The following is a 22,417-nucleotide window of genomic DNA, read 5'->3' as shown; positions in this document are numbered from 1 at the left end:
TGAAACAACCAGATCATTTCCAATGTGAAGGCTTTGTTGATCCGGGACGTCGTCTGACTTCCACAAAAAAAGGCAGTAGACGTGGACATCAGCACTTTTTCGGCACATTCCACTGTTACAGGAGTTTTTTTCATGGAAAGAGGAGCGGAGGGATGCACCACCATGCCACTCATGACGCCGCACTAAACCACCTCCGTGTTGGTCTCACAGGACGGCTTTGAGATGGATTTCAGATGGCTGTCGGTGGCTTTTTAGAGAAATTGTGCATGAGCTGGACATGCCCCAACATGTCCTGTGAGGCTTCATCACGGCGTTGCTTTGCGCCATGTGGCTCTGCCACAACACGCAGAATTCCTCCGCTCCTCTTTCCATGACAAAAACTCCTGTAACAGTGGAATGTGCCGTTCATTTCTAAACTGGACGCTGTGTTGATCCGGGACATCGTCTGACGAACACAGAAATTGCAGAAGACATGGACATCAGCACTTTTTCGGCACATTGAGACAGACGTGCGGAGGAATTCCGCGCGTCGGGACGTTTCCACATGGCGCAAAGCAACGCCGTGATGAAGCCTCACAGGACATGTTGGGGCATGTCCAGCTCATGCACAATTTCTCGGATATTCACACGACTGAAAAGCAACCGAAAGCCGTCTGAGCCATCTGAAAGCCGTCCTGTGAGACCAACACGGAGGTGGTTTTGTGCCGCGCATCCCTCCAATGTGTCATTTTGTGTTATTGTGATTCTGATCCTACTTAAAGATAGAGTAGATATACAGTAGTGTTCAGAATAATAGTAGTGCTATGTGACTAAAAAGATTAATCCAGGTTTTGAGGATATTTCTTATTGTTACATGGGAAACAAGGTACCAGTAGATTCAGTAGATTCTCACAAATCCAATAAGACCAAGCATTCATGATATGCACACTCTTAAGGCTACGAAATTGGCTATTAGTAAAAAAAGAAAAGAAAAGGGGGTGTTCACAATAATAGTAGTGTGGCATTCAGTCAGTGAGTTTGTCAATTTTGTGGAACAAACAGGTGTGAATCAGGTGTCCCCTATTTAAGGATGAAGCCAGCGCCTGTTGAACATGCTTTTCTCTTTGAAAGCCTGAGGAAAATGGGACATTCAAGACATTGTTCAGAAGAACAGCATAGTTTGATTAAAAAGTTGATTGGAGAGGGGAAAACTTATACGCAGGTGCAAAAAATTATTGGCTGTTCATCTACAATGATCTCCAATGCTTTAAAATGGACAAAAAAAAAAAAAAACAGACACGTGGAAGAAAATGGAAAACAACCATCAAAATGGATAGAAGAATAACCAGAATGGCAAAGGCTCACCCATTGATCAGCTCCAGGATGATCAAAGACAGTCTGGAGTTACCTGTAAGTGCTGTGACAGAAGACGCCTGTGTGAAGCTAATTTATTTGCAAGAATCCCCCGCAAAGTCCCTCTGTTAAATATAAGACATGCAGAAGAGGTTACAATTTGCCAAAGAACACGTCAACTGGCCTAAAGAGAAATGGAGGAATATTTTGTGGACTGATGTAAGTAAAATTGTTCTTTTTGGGTCCAAGGGCCACAGACAGTTTGTGAGACGACCCCCAAACTCTGAATTCAAGCCACAGTTCACAGTGATGACAGTGAAGCATGGTGGTGCAAGCATCATGATATGGGCATGTTTCTCCTACTATGGTGTTGGGCCTATATATCGCATACCAGGTATCATGGATCAGTTTGGATATGTCAAAATACTTGAAGAGGTCATGTTGCCTTATGCTGAAGAGGACATGCCCTTGAAATGGGTGTTTCAACAAGACAATGACCCCAAGCACACTAGTAAACAAGCAAAATCTTGGTTCCAAACCAACAAAATTAATGCCTCGCAGATGTGAAGAAATCATGAAAACTGTGGTTATACAACTAAATACTAGTTTAGTGATTCACAGGATTGCTAAAAAAGCAGTTTGAACATAATAGTTTTGAGTCTATAGCGTCGACAGCAGATGCTACTATTATTGTGAACACCCCCTTTTCTACTTTTTTTTTTACTAATAGCCAATTTCATAGCATTAAGAGTGTGCATATCATGAATCCTTGGTCTTGTTGGATTTGTGAGAATCGACTGAATCTACTGATACCTTGTTTCCCATGTAACAATAAGAAATATACAACCCCTGACAATAATTATGGAATCACCGGCCTCGGAGGATGTTCATTCAGTTGTTTAATTTTGTAGAAAAAAGCAGATCACAGACATGACACAAAACTAAAGTCATTTCAAATGGCAACTTTCTGGCTTTAAGAAACACTATAAGAAATCAAGAAAAAATAATTGTGGCAGTCAGTAACGGTTACTTTTTTAGACCAAGCAGAGGGGGGAAAAAATATGGACTCACTCAATTCTGAGGAATAAATTATGGAATCACCCTGTAAATTTCATCCCCAAAACTAACACCTGCATCAAATCAGATCTGCTCATTAGTCTGCATCTAAAAAGGAGTGATCACAGCTTGGAGAGCTGTTGCACCAAGTGGACTGACATGAATCATGGCTCCAACACGAGAGATGTCAGTTGAAACAAAGGAGAGGATTATCAAACTCTTAAAAGAGGGTAAATCATCACGCAATGTTGCAAAAGATGTTGGTTGTTCACAGTCAGCTGTGTCTAAACTCTGGACCAAATACAAACAACATGGGAAGGTTGTTAAAGGCAAACATACTGGTAGATCAAGGAACACATCAAAGCGTCAAGACAGAAAACTTAAAGCAATATGTCTCAAAAATCGAAAATGCACAACAAAACAAATGAGGAACGAATGGGAGGAAACTGGAGTCGTCTGTGACCGAACTGTAAAAAACCGCCTAAAGGAAATGGGATTTACATACAGAAAAGCTAAACGAAAGCCATCATTAACACCTAAACAGAAAAAAACAAGGTTACAATGGGCTAAGAAAAAGCAATCATGGACTGTGGATGACTGATGAAAGTCATATTCAGTGATGAATCTCAATCTGCATTGGGCAAGGTGATGATGCTGGAACTTTTGTTTGGGTGCCGTTCCAATGAGATTATAAAGATGACTGCCTGAAGGAGACATGTAAATTTCCACAGTCATTGATGATATGGGGCTGCATGTCAGGTAAAGGCACTGGGGAGATGGCTTGTCATTACATCATCAATAAATGCACAAGTTTACGTTGATATTTTGGACACTTTTCTTATCCCATCAATTGAAAGGATGTTTGGGGATGATGAAATCATTTTCAAGATGATAATGCATCTTGCCATAGAGCAAAAACTGTGAAAACATTCTTTGCAAAAAGACACATAGGGTCAATGTCATGGGCCTGCAAATAGTCCGGATCTTAATCCAATTGAAAATCTTTGGTGGAAGTTGAAGAAATGGTCCATGACAAGGCTCCAACCTGCAAAGCTGATTCTGGCAACAGCAATCAGAGAAAGTTGGAGCCAGATTGATGAAGAGTACTGTTTGTCACTCATTAAGTCCATGCCTCAGAGACTGCATGCTGTTATAAAAGCCAGAGGTGGTGCAACAAATACTAGTGATGTGTTGGAGCGTTCTTTTGTTTTTCATGATTCCATAATTTATTCGTCAGAATTGAGTGATTCCATATTTTTTTTTTCCCTCTGCTTGGTCTAAAAAAGTAACCGTTACTGACTGCCACAATTTTTTCCTGATTTCTTAGTGTTTCTTAAAGCCAGAAAGTTGCCATTTGATATGACTTTAGTTTTGTGTCATGTCTGTGATCTGCTTTTTTTCTACAAAATTAAACACCTGAATGAACATCCTCCTAGGCCGGTGATTCCATAATTTTTGCCAGGGTTTGTACTCAAAACCTGGATTAATATTTTTACTCACATAGCACTATTTTCTGAACACTACTGTAGGTAGAGAATTTGGGCCATGATAACAACATTGGTATTCCTCTTTGATGACATACCAATCTGTCTCAGTAACCACTGAGAGACCACAGATCAGATTTTGGTCTTAAATTACTCAGTAATGTCTTAAATTACTTAATTTTTGTGCATCAGCGTGATTTGGTCCTACTCAAAAATCTGCCAGATATGGGTATAGAAATTGGGTCACTTTCAATAGATTGACATTTCTCTCTGGTGACATCTAAGGGGTTGCATCATCGTGGTTTGGTCATCCTCCAAGATTAGAAAGATCTGGAACTGTATTCTAGAAAATGATGGAAAAAGCAGTAGCTGAACATGGGACGTACACATAGACATGAAACGTCTTTTGTCTCAGATTACAGTAGAATTTCAGTTTCTATGTTGTAGAGTTTATTTCTTATATTAATGCTTTAGATAGTATTATTGTTTTTAAGTTACACATGCACACAAACAGACCTATTAGTCACCTGCGTCGGCTGGATAATGGCAATACCTTTGTTTGAGCAGAAGAGACAACAGTTCAACATAGTAAGATTTTCAGCTCCTCTGAGGCCAATTAACACTTTGCTGTATTCAGTTAAAATGAACATTAAATATTGATCCAAGGTCTCCATTCACATTAATGTGTCTTCAGGGGCCACTTTATCACCCTGCTTTATTTCTCTGCCTCTTCGAGTGTAAATAAGACGTTAAATTTATGAGAATGGTTTCAGTTAAGGAGGATGTTTGTATAACACAGACGCGAAAAACTTTAATCCTGATGATTGATTGTGTCTAAATGTAGTAAGCTGCTCCTCCTTCTTATGGTACAAGTTGGATAAAGACGTTTGCCGCAATTACACGTCAGAAAAACACAATGCCAAAATGATGGTTAGAAATTAGTCACAAAATTGTGACAGGTCAGGAAGATGGGAATCTAGTGCTAAAGGACATCCCATTTCTTTATACTGCAGTGCCACCATGTGGACATAATGCATGGTTTTAAAAAAGCACTTTAAAACATGTTTTGGTATTTTAAATTTATTCACACTGCACATAACACCACAATGGGAATCACTGTACAGAAAATCAGCAGCACATTTATACAAAAATGATTTCCACTGAACTGAGATTTGAAGAATGATAGATTTAGCAGTTTAGCTGACAGCCGTATTTGTGATAAATCGGTCTTATTTTTAATGAGATATAATCCACATTTATCAGGCACTTAATCACTGGACTACAGTATATCACAGGCACTGATAATATGGACAAATTTATTCCATTATTTCTGCAAGCCATCATATCGGTTGTGATTCCACATGTTAAATCTTATTGTGATTGCTGTTAATGATTTAACAAAATAAATTTAAAAATAAAAGTGTGACCATATACAAATAAATAGTAGTTTCAATGCAGCTCACAATGTGCAGCTTGCAGACAAGAAGGATAGACATGGAATGCGAACACGTGACATTATTTTGCTTGAAACACGCAAATATACAAATCATTCAGGGATGGCGTATTCACAAAGAAATCCACAAAAACTGCAACAATTCAGATATTACAAGGTGCAAACAGTCAACAGAAATTATCCACGTTCACATTATTAGGGTTAAAGCAGCAGTCAGTCAGGTCTGATTAGAAGAATTCCAGTTTTCCATAAATTACCAGCTTTGCAAAGTTTGGAGTGAAATGTATGGTGGCTGAGAGAGGCCATAACATATTGCTAGCAAATGCAGAAAATACTTGCATCAATTCTGTTAGAGGTAGTTGGGGGGGAAACAAACAAACAAAAAAAAAAAAACAGAAATAAATAAATGGGAAAAAAATAGGTTTCAAAGTGACTTTGCAACCACAGAACATAAACAAAACCTGTGGCATGTGCAACAATTTAAAATGTTTGCTGCACATTCACAGAACGTCACAAAGCTCCACAACACAACAGAAGTTCAAGCAACGCAAAAAGAGGTTTCTGTCCACACCTTTACAGACAATTGAATGCATCACAAATACAATAAATGCAAAAAAATACAGCAATCTTAAAAGTAAAATCATTGCTAAATTAAATAAATAAACTTTCTCAGTTCCCCTGACCAGCTATGTGCTAAAGCCCAACGATAATACAGAGGTACAGTCCTTCAGTTGAAGTCCAACAATTACAAACCTCTATTTATGTTGGTTGTACATTTTATTGATGAAACTTCCTGTTGTTAAATTAATTCAGGTTGTGTTATTTTATTGTATTTTCTGCATTTGCTGTAATGCCATTTTGAAGAAAATGCTAACCACTGTCAGAGTTAGCATATGTAATCATGCTCTTTGCAGCAGATGCTAACTGTTAAGCCCCCATCACACATAGCAAGAATGTGCCAGAATCATGTGGACGACACAGACTGCTGTCAGACGGCCTTAAAAGGCGCTGCAGACTGCCCGATCTCCAAATGTCTGCACGGAAAACACAGGAACGGCGCGCTATGTTCCTCATAGCGCTTGGGGCTGCAATTATCACTCAGCCGTGTGTGTGTGTGTATGTGTATGCATGCATAACGTTACATGGACCACAAAGTGCGCACGCACGCCACTGGACAGCTTCACTTAGTGTGCTGGCAGTTGGGCCATGCAGTCCCTCAGACCGCGCACCTTTCCAGGAAACTTTCTTTTTTCTTGTTTGACCACTTCAGGAGCACAACGCAACTCTGGACACCATGATGGTTGAATTATCACATGGGATTATATTTCTTCTTTTGGGTGAGAGGATTTTAACCGCAGCCTGAGGCTGCTGTCCCAGCTTCATGTCCATGTGCGTGCTGTGAAACACAACTGGACCGTTGTTGGAGGTGAGATTCATGTTTATTAATGATGTTATGGCCTGGCACAAGTTCCATGTCATATATCTCATACAGAGTTAGAAAGTGATCAATTATTACAGCATGAGATCCGTTCAGCTCCGAGCCTGTTGCATGCAATGACACGTTACTGCGCACCACAGAGAGACACAGCTGCCCTTTTTATATGCAGTTATGATGTAGACAATAGTTCACATTATTTACGTCGCCCATGGGAAGGAATGGGCAAATATCTGTACTGTAAGGTCTATTGTTGATATAACATCCTGTTCAGATTTGCGGTGGCATGTGCACAGTAGCGCACAGAGCTTTCGGTTTGATAGCCACTGTTCACATTCACTGTACGTGATAATAATTCATAATTATTGTGATGAAGCGTACCAAATACATTTCAGCAGTTCCTTTGCGCTCTGGGGGGTGGACATTATTATACATGGCATGTGCAGGTCATACCAGCAGGTTTTTTTTTTTTTGGTGCCAGATCCATCTCAAGAGGTTCCCTTGTATGCGCTCAAATCGTTTTGGATCTAATTTTGTCGCCATAGGAATATATAAATTGCGGTTAGATGTTCCTCAGATTGCACATGGACCGCTGTCGGATAGGTGTCCCATCTTGACCGCGCCTGGAGAGTTTTGAACACGTGCATCACACTCGGGGCCGCCAGCCAATTTTGACCAACTGTGTCGACTTCCGCAGATGGCTGTCAGAATGTTTTGGAACTGAAGTCTGAACACTTTTCAGATGTGCCACGATTCAGAATTCCGACACCATTCTGCGTGATTCCGGCTATATGTGACGGGGGAATTAGTGTTAACCATAGTTACTATGACATCATGCCAAAATGTCTATTAATACAAGCTGTAATTGCCAAACCAGGAAATTTGGTAATTTCTCGAAAACTTTCACAAATTTTTTTACATATTCAAGACAATAAATAGACAGGGCGCTAGAACCATTCAGCGCTAAAACACCATGTAATGCTACACTTGCATTGACGGGACACTCCATCATTATTTAAATCACAAAACACCACCCCAAGGTGCTGTTTTCAGCCACACAGGAATGTTTTCATTTTGTTGAAAAATATTGCCACACCAAGTTGAAAACTGCAATGCAGGGGACGCCATTTTGTGTTTCAAGCTGTCACACAGGTCACCAGTTGTCTTAAAAACAAAATAAAGAAATAATCAGTTTCTGTGCCTCTCACTTTAAATGGGAAGGAGTTGCTGCTTGCCCCGCCCCCTCAAGTGTGGGTGTGTCTAAACTGACGACCAGCCCTGTGGGCATGTATCACAGAACAGGCAGGAGCTCAATTGTTGAATTTGGACTTTGTCTAAAACGAGTTTCACTTTCTACTCATCCGTATATTCTGATGTTCACAATCACAGAATTATGTTTATTCTTGAAATCACACTCCAATTAATACATAATTCTACAAAGGTAGATGAAAACTGATTTCACCCAATATGGCCAATTTAAACTAATATGGGGAAACAAATACTGAAAAGCAGCTCCTGTCTGTGATCTTTAAGTTATACAGTAGTGTTCAGAATAATAGTAGTGCTATGTGACTAAAAAGATTAATTCAGGTTGAGTATATTTCTTATTGTTACATGGGAAACAAGGTACCAGTAGATTCAGTAGATTCTCACAAATCCAACGAGACCAAGCATTCATGATATGCACACTCTTAAGGCTATGAAATTGGACTATTAGTAAAAAAAAAAAAAAAAGTAGAAAAGGGGGTGTTCACAATAATAGTAGCATCTGCTGTTGACGCTACAAACTCAAAACTATTATGTGCAAACTGCTTTTTTAGCAATCCTGTGAATCACTAAACTAGTATTTAGTTGTATAACCACAGTTTTTCATTATGTAACAATAAGAAAAATACTCAAAACCTGGATTAATCTTTTTAGTCACATAGCACTACTATTATTCTGAACACTACTGTAATATTTAATTGAAGGCTAATTTAATTGTACTAATTCAAGAATGTTCACACAGATTTCATCCTAACTTGCGAATAGGATCAAAATAAAAATACATTTTTAGGTGTCAAAATTTATGAGTCAGCCCCATGAGAACAGATGCTCACTGGTTTTTAAATAAGGTATAATAGTATAATTTCCATTTTGCTTTAAAAGGAAGTTGTCCTGTGACTTGCTTGACACTTGCTTGACTCTTCACTGTTTACAGTGCACGTGAATCACGTGATCTCTAGGAGAAACGTTTCGATATTTCGAAGGATTTCAGGTTTGAAATGTTGCGTAGGTGCAGTGAAGGATTTGGCAGTGACAGCTGAAGAATAAACCCAACATCCTTTCAGTAGTTATTTAGCTCTTTTCTTACAAACCCCAAAATGACCTGCAGAGCAACAAACAAACACGTCATGTGATCACATGGGATGGTTTCTGCTGGTGAAGAGAAGATCTCCACGTACACAATGTGGACATGCTCATCTTCAGACGCTCACTTCATCAGGGTCAGTGCACGGAAATATGGAATGATATTTCATCGGGAGTTCCGCCAAAGACGGATATCTGCATAGAAGGTATCCATGTTGTGTTGCGCTGAATAGAAGATGTCCTGTTGGAGACTTCTGCAGCTGTGCTGTGAGGATTAAAAAACAAAACAGGACTTTGCCAGTTTGACTCTTGACCTACGTCGACTTCCCTGAATCTGACTGATTGTGATCAGTGTTGTCTGTCCATGGTTGTCAGTGAAGGCCGTTTAGCTCTGTGATTATGAGAAACAAGCCGTCAGAGGACGCCTTCATCCAACAATCCTTTGGGTTCCCAAATCTTCACTGTGCGGTCGCTACACACACACACACACACACCCGGGGGAGCAACATAAAATAATCAATACATACCTAAAAAAGAAAAATGACAATTCCATTGTGATGGCCAAAAGTATACCTGTTAACCTGTTAATTACATATTCTTTAATGCTAATTTACTGTGTTACTGTATTTATAAATTGTTTAGGTTCTTGTTATCATATACACATTATTATTATTATTTTATTTTAGCTTATTTATTATTGTTAAAACATAAAAAATTAAATAAATGGAAATTAAAAATGCTCACCAGAATCAAAATAAAAAGTATATATATATATATATATATATTAGTGAGGTGAGTTTGTGACTCACTCTGCGGCAGTAAACAGCAGACTGCTGTTGGTGGCCAAGCCGTTGATGGGGCAGTCGTGACCTCTGATCTCACTGAGGGGCTTCAGCGAGTCTGCGTGCCAGAGACGGAGCAGCCCTCCTCTGCATCCGCTAAGCAGCACAGCTGAGCCTGGCAGCATGCCCAAGGCACTAACCCAGTCTGTCTGAGAACTGACTGTCTGCTAAAATGGAACATCAACAGAGAAACCAAACCAGAGATAAGAAGCGTTTGTGTATATGCACTAAAACCCATCTTACAGAAGGTGCTGCCTACCTGTATCAGCTGTTTACTACTCAGATCCCACTTCTTGATGTAGTAGTCTCTGGAGCCACTGTACAAAACGTCCCCGTACACGGCCAGCGATTCCATGCCATCTTGATGGGCGGGCTCAAACGTATGGATGGAGCCGACGCTGCCCTGAGCACCTTCCGCCACCCCGAACATCTGCACGGCACCACGGTTAGCAGTGTTCGGGCAGCAATGATGATATGTTACATTCATGTGCATGTGAGATGTCCTACTTTAACATGGCGATCTCTGGAGCCAGTGAACACAGGTCCTGTCCGCTACACAACCTATCAACAGTCAGGCACATGACGGGCCCTAAGTGACCGGTCAGCTTCCCCGTCGACGCAAACCTCGAGATGAAAATACAAATGATTTACCAAACAATTTACATTATTTCCCTTTAAAATTATGCTCGACTTTCTGATTCTGGCTTACTTTCGGAGGTCCCACATGCGCACAGCGTTGCCGGCAGCAGCGTACAGGAAGGTTCCAGAAGGATTGAGGGCAATTTGGTTGATCTGACTCTCTCCTGGTGGGATGCTTAAATTCCTGCTGGAGTAACAGCTGTCGCCTGAACCCACCTGGCCCGAAGACCTAGTGTACGCAAGTTACAGGAACAGATCCCACTTAAGGCTGTTTTACTTGTCAAGCTGATAAACTGTACGTTTAGTACAAATAAGTGAACTTACGTGAGCATGCGTATACATTTAGCAGCATCCCGTATATCCCAAACTTTGATGTAGGTGTTGGATACCGTGAAGACGAGGCTGGAGGTGTACCTGAAAATCATTTAAAAACAGACACAAGTTCCACTACAACTGCTACTATATTGATGGTATTATTGCAATCATATGCAGTAGTATAATTCACAACTGTAGTAAACTTTTAAAATTAGCAGTACCTGACGGAGGCGACGCTGTTTGGATGCTCTGCTAGAGACATGATCTCCTGACCTGTCACCAAGTTCCATACCTTACATGTACGGTCTGAGACAACAAGCAAAAATAAACAAGTTTTTCTCTAAAATATGAGTTGCTAAGCAGTGACATTAGTTGAGCAAAATTTTTTGATACGCGTTGCACTGTTAAATGATCTGTAAAACCTACAAAATACACTCAACAAAAATATAAACGCAACACTTTTGGTTTTGCTCCCATTTTGTATGAGATGAACTCAAAGATCTAAAACTTTTTCCACATACACAATATCACCATTTCCCTCAAATATTGTTCACAAACCAGTCTAAATCTGTGATAGTGAGCACTTCTTTGCTGAGATAATCCATCTCACCTCACAGGTGTGCCATATCAAGATGCTGATTAGACACCATGATTAGTGCACAGGTGTGCCTTAGACTGTCCACAATAAAAGGCCACTCTGAAAGGTGCAGTTTTGTTTTATTGGGGGGGATACCAGTCAGTATCTGGTGTGACCACCATTTGCCTCATGCAGTGCAACACATCTCCTTGCATAGAGTTGATCAGGTTGTCAATTGTGGCCTGTGGAATGTTGGTCCACTTCTCTTCAATGGCTGTGCGAAGTTGCTGGATATTGGCAGGAACTGGTACACGCTGTCGTATACTCCGGTCCAGAGCATCCCAAACATGCTCAATGGGTGACATGTCCGGTGAGTATGCCGGCCATGCAAGAACTGGGACATTTTCAGCTTCCAAGAATTGTGTACAGATCCTTGCAACGTGGGGCCGTGCATTATCCTGCTGCAACATGAGGTGATGTTCTTGGATGTATGGCACAACAATCGGCCTCAGGATCTCGTCACAGTATCTCTGTGCATTCAAAATGCCATCAATAAAATGCACCTGTGTTCTTCGTCCATAACAGACGCCTGCCCATACCATAACCCCACCGCCACCATGGGCCACTCGATCCACAACATTGACATCAGAAAACCGCTCACCCACACGACGCCACACACGCTGTCTGCCATCTGCCCTGAACAGTGTGAACTGGGATTCATCCGTGAAGAGAACACCTCTCCAATGTGCCAAACGCCAGCGAATGTGAGCATTTGCCCACTCAAGTCGGTTACGACGACAAACTGGAGTCAGGTCAAGACCCCGATGAGGACGACGAGCATGCAGATGAGCTTCCCTGAGATGGTTTCTGACAGTTTGTGCAGAAATTCTTTGGTTATGCAAACCGATTGTTTCAGCAGCTGTCCGAGTGGCTGGTCTCAGACGATCTTGGAGGTGAACATGCTGGATGTGGAGGTCCTGGGCTGGTGTGGTTACACGTGGTCTGCAGTTGTGAGGCTGGTTGGATGTACTGCCAAATTCTCTGAAACGCCTTTGGAGACGGCTTATGGTGGAGAAGTGAACATTCAATACACGAGCAACAGCTCTGGTTGACATTCCTGCTGTCAGCATGCCAATTGCACACTCCCTCAAATCTTGTGACATCTGTGGCATTGTGCTATGTGATAAAACTGCACCTTTCAGAGTGGCCTTTTATTGTGGACAGTCTAAGGCACACCTGTGCACTAATCATGGTGTCTAATCAGCATCTTGATATGGCACACCTGTGAGGTGGGATGGATTATCTCAGCAAAGGAGAAGTGCTCACTACCACAGATTTAGACTGGTTTGTGAACAATATTTGAGGGAAATGGTGATATTGTGTATGTGGAAAAAGTTTTAGCTCTTTGAGTTCATCTCATGCAAAATGGGAGCAAAACCAAAAGTGTTGCGTTTATATTTTTGTTGAGTGTATGTAGCTCGTGTAATCAAACTGGCAACACTTCTCCCAATGGTGTATCACAGGGTTCAATACTTGGACCTCTGTTATTTTCTATTTCTACTATTTAGCTTTTTGTTCATTTTTATGCAGATGATACTATTGTTTCGTTCCACACAAATTCAGCCTCTTTGTTGGCAGTGTGCTTTTAATATTCTTCAACAATTCTCACTTAACTGAAAACGTGCTCAAACACCCCGACATATTATTTTTTACTTTTTTAATGATCGTATGGTCTCATAGTTTTATATATTACTAACAATATATTATGTTTCCAATTATTTTAAGTTGACGATGTGCTGCCAACCTTTTCTGTGGCATGCATGCATGAAACAGAACTTTTAATTTCAAGATTTTCTTCCCCTTATTTCATGAAGGTATCATTCATGCTCAAAAGTGCAGATGTGATATGCTCTAATTGATCTTTTTTTTTTTTTTTACCTTTAGATCCTGTAAAAAGTAGGTCATCAGTGGCATCCACACACAGAACAGGCTTGGTGTGTCCCTGAGCCACATAAACGCATTGCAGTTTCACTCCCTGGTTGTTCTTTGGAGCTGTTACAGGGTTGATCACACCTCTACAACACATATGATGCATCAAAAATGAGTGAAGACAAGAACGTGGGTTATGGTATAGAGAATGACATTAGCAATTATAAAGAACGCTTTTAAAAAGTCTTTAAAAAGATATACTGATTACCTATGGCCTTCAAATACAGGAAACTCATCCAACCTGAGCAAACACATCAAAGCAATATCAAACTGAGGAAAGCTTTAAAATACATGCATGTGTGTTCATTTTCCTCTCCCAGGAATAACAACGAAAAATACATTTCTTATCAAAATTACTGGCAACCCATGTATTTTAAGTATCAAATTCAAAAAATGTTCACAGATCAATGCAAATGATTTGATTTTGTATCATAAGATTATTTACTAAAATATGCAAAGTTATTTACCATATATAATATAAAAATGTATTAAAGGGTGCCAATAATTGCATCACACATACACATTGTGTCCATATTTTGAGGAAGCATTTTGTTTTGGTGTTCAATAACTTTGGGCATTTTACTAAATAAATAAATAAACACTCTGATAAAACAGGTTGATTGGAATTTATTTCTGAACATATTTTAAAATTTTAGCTATAAAATTCAGGTTTAATGTATATAATTAATTACTTAATAACACTAAAAAGTCAACCAGCCACTGATGAAACATATGAAAACCTTAATTTCCACTTATGGTGACACAATGCAGAAAAGAAGTGGTTGAAGTGTTGTGTTTTTTTTTTTTTTTTACTTATTTTCTGAAAGGTTTTCAGAGTGTTATCTATAACGACAGGGTAGAATTCTTTCTGCTGTGCTGGTATTTGCTGCCTCTCACTTACAGCATTTTGCTGTCACTGCCTTTTGTCTTGGCGTCAGCTGTGCTCGCCTGAGGTGCTTGTTTGGGTTCGGGGATGTGCGTCAGCGTGGGTCCTTTCTCCTGTGTCTTCCTACGGGTGAGTGGTGAGCGCTCGAGGTGCTTTCTCTCAGCCCCTGTAGGGGATATGGAGCCGGAACTGTGGACAGTCAATAAAATAATTGAGAAACAGAAGTAGCCAGACACACATCCAGAAATGTTGTCTTCATACTTACATGCCAGCTGCCCTGACAGCCAGCGCAGATGGGGAAACTGTTTGTTCACGGTTCAACGTTTGACCAACTGCGTGACCCGGCATTTCAGCCAACCCTTCCAGGCGCTCTGTGAGGGACAAGAGAGGGGCGCAAAAATCTCCGGTGGGAGATTCGGAAGGATCCACGCTGCTGGCATACAAAAGCTCCATCTGGGTGGTGGTTCTCCTGCGAGCCTGAGGCACAGAAAAGGTGGCACAAATCAGCGGACTCATGAATATACCCATTGAGAATACATTTAAAATGTTTGATATGAGGACAAATACATGCATGTTTTTGGATTACGACAAATGTGGGCACATTATGGTTCTAGTCAGACTGTCATGCGGAGAACACTACCTTATTTTTTGGTCTGGATTCACCACACAGCTTCATTAAATCAGATGCCAGAGTGCTGCAACAAAGGATGAGTTAGATACAGTAATAACAAATTTTAAACCATTTTGCTCGATGTTCCATAATGTTACCACAGTGTAGCGACACTAACGCTCCTAGGGCTTGTAGGCATGCACCCTGTAAAATGCAGTGAGTGAATGGATGAATGGTAGATATTAGGGGTGGATTGATACATCGCATATTGTAGAGCTGGTAACAAATCATACTGTTTTACGAAATGAGCATCGTGATCTCACTGAAAGTCAATTCCTCCGTGGAAGAAATAATGACCTTGTGAAGAACAAGAATAAATGATTAATAAAATATGCAAAGAGTAAACAGATAACATAAAAAATACAATTTAAACTTCAAAAAAATTTGTTTATTTGAAATTCATCACGGCTTAAATTTTGGTGAAATTATTGTGAACAAAAATATAAATATAACGCAATGCTAATATAAAACATCCTCGGCCATATGAGCATGTACCTTTCAACGGTGTCTGCAGGAGGGCATGCGTGTGCGCATACACGAGCTTTTGAAAAGACCGAAAGTTACCTTTGACCGTGTGATGCATGCTGACGTCCGCAAGATGTCTTGTAAATAACTCCAGAGGTGTTATCAGGTTACAAAAACAGCATTTTCAGTTTTAAAAGTGATTAGTTCTCACTAGCTTTTAGATAATATATGAGAAACATGTTAAAATTTACACAGAAGCGCAGCGGTTTTAGCAGCCAAAGAGAGACATGCCAACCCCCACCCCCCAAAAAGGATGATTTGCATAGAAATAGGAAACAGAATGTGAGCTTTTGACCTCTTAAAATAGATCAAGGTTAGCCATCTTTGAACTTTTCCAAGGTCTGTGTCGCAAGAATGGTCCCTGCAAATTTGAAGACTCTGGCAGTAACAGAAATGGAGTTATACTGAGCACAGACAGACGGACAGACGGACCCAAAGCCTTCGCAATACCCAAACCCGATGGCCATATTCTTTTGGCCTTGGGTAATAATATGTCATGATATATATCAAATTATGATGGATGTATTGCAATATGAATTGTATCTTGGTGCTAATGTATCGTTTCACCCCATTGGACAGACAGATGGACATGCAGAAATGAAATGAAGCACTAAAGTTATCTGACAGATGTTTTCCATAGTTTAAACAATGTTTTAGTAAGTGATAAAGCCGAATATTGTCCTGCTGGGAAGGTGAAAGAACAGCACCAACAAAAACCCACAACTAAATTTTGACCTTTGGCCCAGTGACCTTGGCTGAAACAAATTCTTTAAGGGTAATTCTGGGGTTGACATTCACCCACATGCTACATTTGTTGGAAATTGTTGACCAAACAGTGTAGTACAATACGTATGTCTGCACTTACTTGCCTTCTGTGGCTGGACTCTGAGTGGACTCATCACTGCTGCTGTTGTCTCCGTTCTCTGGGAAAACACACGTAACATATTTCACTGTCAACCTGCAAACACGTGCATGCTCGCTGAGGGTTTGTCTGTGCATTTGCTAACAGGAGACAAACTCTGTTCAGAAAGCAAAGTATTACATCACAGTGACAAAGTGAACACCTGCACGGGACAAGGTCAGCGTGTTCACTTTTAGCTAAAAAAGACACAATTAATGTAAAGTAGAAGCTGAAAACTACATCTAGTTTTATCTCATGTGGAGGTGAAGAGGGCGGGGCTAGACGGAAAATTATACACACACTGGACAGAATTAATGGCATGCCTGCGTTTTATGTACAGACTTTAGAATGTGGACCAGAGAAGAACTTTGGTGAAAAGAACACAGGTCAAACTGAGTTGGAGTCTCTCATGTGCCTTCTAGCAAATTAGCTGCAATTCTTCTGTCTTTAATTCCGCTAAGAAACTTTATAACTGGTGATGCAACAGATGCAGCTTCTTCAATCACAGCCACAGAAGCCTATAATTTATTCAGAATTGTCATGGCGTCTTGGTGGCTTCCCTCACCAAAGACAAAATCAATAATTTGGAAATGTTGATGTGTCCTCATTTGACCTGTCTAAAGAAAACTGGCTTTAAAAATGATGACTTACTGGAAATGTATTTAAAGGCTGCCAATGATGGTGTCATGTGTATATTTTATTTATTCTTGTTTGTTTTATTTTATTAAAAGAATCCCCCCCAATTCAAATGCCAAGTTATTAAGTTATTATTAGAGGAGTAAATTTGTTACAAATCTTGCAGTCTGCAAGCACTGCATTCTGTCAAAGACAGCCACATTGCTACAGATACTCACCTGCTGACAGGCAACTTAACACTTTACACCAACAGGGAAAAAAAAAACAGAAGTCATGATGAAGTCAAAGATAGGAAAAAGCTTATGCTTTCTTTTACTGGCTGGAAATGTGGCAGGTTACATAATGCAACACAAAGTCGGCAAAATAAAGCACAGCCACATGGTGAAGTGATGGGAAAAAGTGACTAAGAATACTTTAGTTTTTTGTTCGCAGTTTGTACCTTGCAGGGCGTTGCTCAGCAGGGCATCCAGCTCTGGGTTGATCTCGGCTTTTTCCTTCAGCATGTGGAAGAGCAGCTGGTTCTGGGTGGCGCTGTTGATCTCTGTTTGCTTCAGCCTGCCCTCCATCACCTTCAGTTGGGACTCTTTCTGAGCCGCCTGCAGACCCTGACCCACAGGTGTACATCTGTCAACACTGAACACTGGAAGAGTTCTGCATCTTGTTTGTTTCTTCCACTTCACCTCTGAGGTGCTTGCACCAATTTCTACCAATAAGGTCAAGGTCATTGTAGTCAAAATTTTTATTTCTCTCTTTGTGCTTCTACTCATCCCAGTTCCTTTAGCCAATTTCTATCAAACTTGATAAGTGAATGACAGTCAACCCCAGACCACAATAGGGTCAATGGTCTACCAAATTTGGCACACAATAGGGAGGTGGGTTCCAGTATTGCCCAGCAAGTTCAAAGTCAGTGGGGTCAAGGTCATGTCTCTTTGTTGGCTGACTCATCCTATGTTCTTTTGCTGATTTCTACTATATTTGGAATGTCAGTGAACACTGACCCTGAAACTTGCCCTTAGAAAATTAATTTTTTTATGAAATTTCAACCTGATTTAGACCTAATATGACACACACTTGATTCCATAATTGCCCAGGCAAGGTCAGCAAGAGATCTCTCATTTGAGTGAAGGTAATGGTCACTGGAGTCAAATGTCAAGAAAAAGAATTCTAAGAAGGGCCTTCATTGTCATTGTACATGCAATGAAATTCGTCCTGGACAGCTCAGGTGGGACGGTTTGGAAACACAGAGTCAGACTGAGAGGTGAGATTGAGATGGTTTGGACATGTGCAGAGGAGGGACCCAGGGTATATAGGGAGAAGGATGCTGAGGATGGAGCCACCAGGCAGGAGGAGAAGAGGGAGGCCAAAGAAGAGGTTTATGGATGTTTGGAGGAAGGACATGCAGGTGGTTGGTGTGACAGAGAAAGACAGAGGACGGGGTGAGATGGAAATGATTGATCTGCATCATGCTGCCTGTTGTGTTACTGTCTTCATGCCCAGTTATTATTACCCAGTTACTTGAAAGTCAAAATGTCAGGTACCTTATTGATGGCCATAGTCATGAAATGGTCCAGCAGGAAGCGGGCTTCTGATAGGTTACAGGAGCTGATCACCGTGGTAACGTCCACAGTGTCTCCTTCTTCCTGGAGCCCAGAAAAATAACATTCAGTAAAATGGGACTGTCCAAAACTGTCCCTGGAACAAAATATTTATCCAAAAGCACTTTCTGTGCAGCCACTCAGGTTTTATCTTGGGCCGGGGTGTAGTGGTGGCAGAATACTTGGCCTGATTTCCACCATACACGGTTTAAACAGTGAATGTTCGTCACAATTGTCAAAAGTTACTTTTCCGTGAGGAGAACTGTTCGTTTCACCTTGGCCTCCTCCATCTGCATGATGTTAGCCTGGCAGTCGGCGATGCTGTCATTGATGTAGTCAATGTTAGCATTCAGAGACTCTAGCTCCTCATTCAGGGAGGCCACAGAGCGGTCAGCGTCGGCCCCGTCTACCGCCGTCTTCGTTCTCTTCCTCGATACTCGCTCCCGCCGTCTGGTCAGCTCCTCCCGTTGCTGGGATGGTACGAGGTTACAAAAGGAGAAACTCAAAAACCGATCTATGGCTGTATCCATGGTGACTATGTACTTTGGAGGTGTTACCTTCAGCAGTCGGTTCATATCAGTCTCCATGTTGGAGATGGTCATCCTCTGCATGATGATGTCACTGATGCGCCTCTCCAGGGACTGCCATTTGGTCCTGGCCGTCCTGCTGAGGTCCAGGCGTTTCGTCCTCGCTGGGGAGCTCCTGCACGAGTGAGCACTTAAAACGATTAAAACATCCCCAACACTGCACACGCTATTTCACTCACACAAAGTACCTGGCTCCATTAGAAGAGGTCGAGCCAGACAGCTGCGGTCTCCCCGGGGTGACCCGGTTTGATGGCTCCTGAGGAAGCTCAGGTGAGCTCACTTTCCTTATCACCTTCCCAGAGACGGGCCTCACCTGCCGTCGAAGAGCTGTTACCTAAAACATTTTAGAAATCAGACAATAGAAACAGGATAAGTTAACCACAACTAAGTGGATTCAAAACCAAAATACGCTGGTGCGCTAATCTCCGGAGTCCACAGTGTGAAGAGGATGAGAGTGTACGTCTCCCCTGTGGAGAGAACACTATTCTGAGATCTGAGACAGGCGACTTCCCTCACCAAGGCTGGTGCCAATTTCCAGCTGGGTGGACTGAGACAATAGAGACTTAGTGTTTTGTCCAAGGACACAGACAGGTACTGTGAGCAGGAACTGAACACGTCTACAACTAGGCAGGTCAGAAAAACGCTATTACATTTTGCAGTAATGCAAATGACTTTCCTCGAACTGCTCATCTGCAGCCAGTTTATTGTGTCAGACCATTTTTTCCCCCCATCATCAGTACATAAATGCAGCATTACATGAGTTTCTGGGGTTCTCACCTCCTCATTCTTCCTGCGCAGGATCAACTCCTGTTGTCTCTTTTGGGCCTCCAGCTGCCTCAGTTGGTGCTAGAAAAAGAAACTCAGTGATACCATCATTTATGGTTCTGTGTGGCCTTTTTTCATTTGGTTAGTTCCGTCCAAAATTAAACCACTTTATCCTCAACTAACACACAGCTCTTCCATCATGATTAACACACACGGGCTCTAAACCTTTTAATTAAACACATATGACCTTTAGTTTAAGTGTTCAAGGTCACCCAAAGATCATGTGACAAAAAAAAAAAAAAGTTTCACACGACCATATTAGTGTTTACTATCAACCATATGTGTATGTTTAACCAATTCCTAGAAATAGTCACTGTAAATATCCTCCATTCCAGACAGTTTATCGACATTAACGGCAACGCTGTCATTTTTACAGAGTGAAAATATGATATCGCACATATCTTTCAAAGTAATACGCTAATTCTGAAGGTTGTTTATAAATAAACCCATGAGTGACAGGTGATTTGCATTTCATGTCTTGTCAGTGCATGTTGAAAATAAATTACTTTTTCTTCTTCTTCTTTGCAATAGCAGCTGGCAGCCAGTCTGCCTCTTCTTACAGTGGTCTGATTATTGCAAAACATGCGACAGGAACTAACATGTAGAATTTTAGGTTTTACAGATGTTTTTGACCGTTAAGATTTACTCACTATACCAGCAAAAAAAAAATGTTAGTGGAACTAAATTTAGCGGAAGCTAATTGGTCCACTGAGGGTTTTCCAAGTTAGCTGAAAAGTAATCCATTAACAAAAAAAGTTAACTTCGCTAACTGTGCCCACCACTGCACATAAATGGTAAATGGACTGCATTATCTTTGATCTCCAGTCAGTGATGGTGGCAACACATAACCACGGATGACAACACAATTCACACCTGAAAATGTGTGATTGTCTGACATTATGTATTTAAAATTTATCTACAATGACAAATAGGTCAACTAACTCTAAAAGAACTAAACAGATGTCTGTCAGCATCATTCTCACCTCGGCTCTGCGCTGATCTTTCTTCAGAGATGCGATCTCCCTGTTCCTCCTGCACTCTGTGGCTCTGTTCCTCTCCTGCTGGTCCTTCATCTGCCGCATCAGTGCCACCTGGTGGAATAAAACCAAACATACGAGGGCTGTCAATAAAGTAACGGTCCTTTTTATTTTTTTCAAAAACTATATGGATTTCATTCATATGTTTTTACGTCAGACATGCTTGAACCCTCGTGCGCATGCGTGAGTTTTTCCACGCCTGTCGGTGACGTCATTCGCCTGTGAGCACTCCTTGTGGGAGGAGTCGTCCAGCCCCTCGTCGGAATTCCTTTGTCTGAGAAGTTGCTGAGAGACTGGCGCGTTGTTTGATCAAAATTTTTTCTAAACCTGTGAGACACATCGAAGTGGACACGGTTCGAAAAATTAAGCTGGTTTTCAGTGAAAATTTTAACAGCTGATGAGAGATTTTGAGGTGATTCTGTCGCTTTAAGGACTTCCCACGGTGCGAGACGTCGCTCAGCGCTCTCAGCCGCCGTCATCAGCCTGTTCAAGCTAAAAACCTCCACATTTCAGGCTCTATTGATCCAGGACGTCGTGAGAGAACAGAGAAGTTTCAGAAGAAGTCGGTTTCAGCATTTTATCCGGATATTCCACTGTTAAAGGAGATTTTTTTAATGAAAGACGTGCGGACGGGTCCGCGCGTCGGGACGCAGCCGACGCGGTGCGGCGGCACAGGAAAAACACCTCCGTGTTGATAACCATTTGTAAAATCCAGGCGGCTTTTGATGGCTTTCAGTGGAGTGAGTATATGAGAAATTGTTTAACAGGCAGGACATGTTCCAACTTGTCCTTAAGGCTTTCAACAGAGGTGTTTTTCCTGTGGCGGAGCGTCGCGGCGGCTGCGTCCCGACGCGCGGACCCGTCCGCACGTCTTTCATTAAAAAAATCTCCTTTAACAGTGGAATATCTGGATAAAATGCTGAAACCGACTTCTTCTGAAACTTCTCTGTTCTCTCACGACGTCCTGGATCAATAGAGCCTGAAATGTGGAGGTTTTCAGCTTGAACAGGCTGATGACGCCGCCTGAGAGCGCTGCGCGACGTCTCGCACCGTGAAAAGTCCTTAAAGCGACAGAATCACCTCAAAATCTCTCATCAGCCGTTAAAATTTTCACTGAAAACCAGCTTAATTTTTCGAACCGTGTCCACTTCGATGTGTCTCACAGGTTTAGAAAAAATTTTGATCAAACAAAGCGCCAGTCTCTCAGCAACTTCTCAGACAAAGGAATTCCGACGAGGGGCTGGACGACTCCTCCCACAAGGAGTGCTCACAGGCGAATGACGT

The 22,417-nt window shown here is 41.4% G+C and overlaps 1 protein-coding gene and 1 long non-coding RNA gene across 2 annotated transcripts in view; one reads left to right on the top strand and one right to left on the bottom strand.

The window, feature by feature from the left end:
* The first annotated feature begins 681 nt into the window (after positions 1 to 681).
* On the top strand, positions 682 to 9,391 carry LOC117503841. Its single transcript, XR_004558682.1, has 3 exons — positions 682 to 693; positions 1,149 to 1,157; positions 9,252 to 9,391. It is a non-coding gene; the product is annotated as an uncharacterized LOC117503841 (long non-coding RNA).
* A 118-nt stretch (positions 9,392 to 9,509) lies between these two features.
* Positions 9,510 to 22,417, bottom strand: part of LOC117503840 (kinesin-like protein KIF21A) — a 51,961-nt gene continuing 39,053 nt past the window's right edge. The window contains 22 exon segments of the mRNA XM_034163102.1: positions 9,510 to 9,581; positions 9,919 to 10,118; positions 10,211 to 10,381; positions 10,459 to 10,490; positions 10,493 to 10,575; positions 10,661 to 10,819; positions 10,915 to 11,004; positions 11,127 to 11,211; positions 13,421 to 13,557; positions 13,680 to 13,712; positions 14,373 to 14,546; positions 14,623 to 14,834; positions 14,998 to 15,052; positions 16,418 to 16,475; positions 17,308 to 17,328; positions 17,529 to 17,694; positions 18,628 to 18,729; positions 18,960 to 19,154; positions 19,242 to 19,386; positions 19,460 to 19,605; positions 20,049 to 20,117; positions 21,080 to 21,187. Of these exon segments, the coding sequence (XP_034018993.1) occupies positions 9,524 to 9,581; positions 9,919 to 10,118; positions 10,211 to 10,381; positions 10,459 to 10,490; positions 10,493 to 10,575; positions 10,661 to 10,819; positions 10,915 to 11,004; positions 11,127 to 11,211; positions 13,421 to 13,557; positions 13,680 to 13,712; positions 14,373 to 14,546; positions 14,623 to 14,834; positions 14,998 to 15,052; positions 16,418 to 16,475; positions 17,308 to 17,328; positions 17,529 to 17,694; positions 18,628 to 18,729; positions 18,960 to 19,154; positions 19,242 to 19,386; positions 19,460 to 19,605; positions 20,049 to 20,117; positions 21,080 to 21,187 (2,499 nt within the window). The 3' untranslated portion in view covers positions 9,510 to 9,523.

This window comes from Thalassophryne amazonica, chromosome 22 (genome assembly GCF_902500255.1).
Source record: "Thalassophryne amazonica chromosome 22, fThaAma1.1, whole genome shotgun sequence".
In the NCBI taxonomy this organism is placed as follows: Eukaryota; Metazoa; Chordata; class Actinopteri; order Batrachoidiformes; family Batrachoididae; genus Thalassophryne; species Thalassophryne amazonica.
This window is presented reverse-complemented; position numbering and strand designations above follow the sequence as displayed.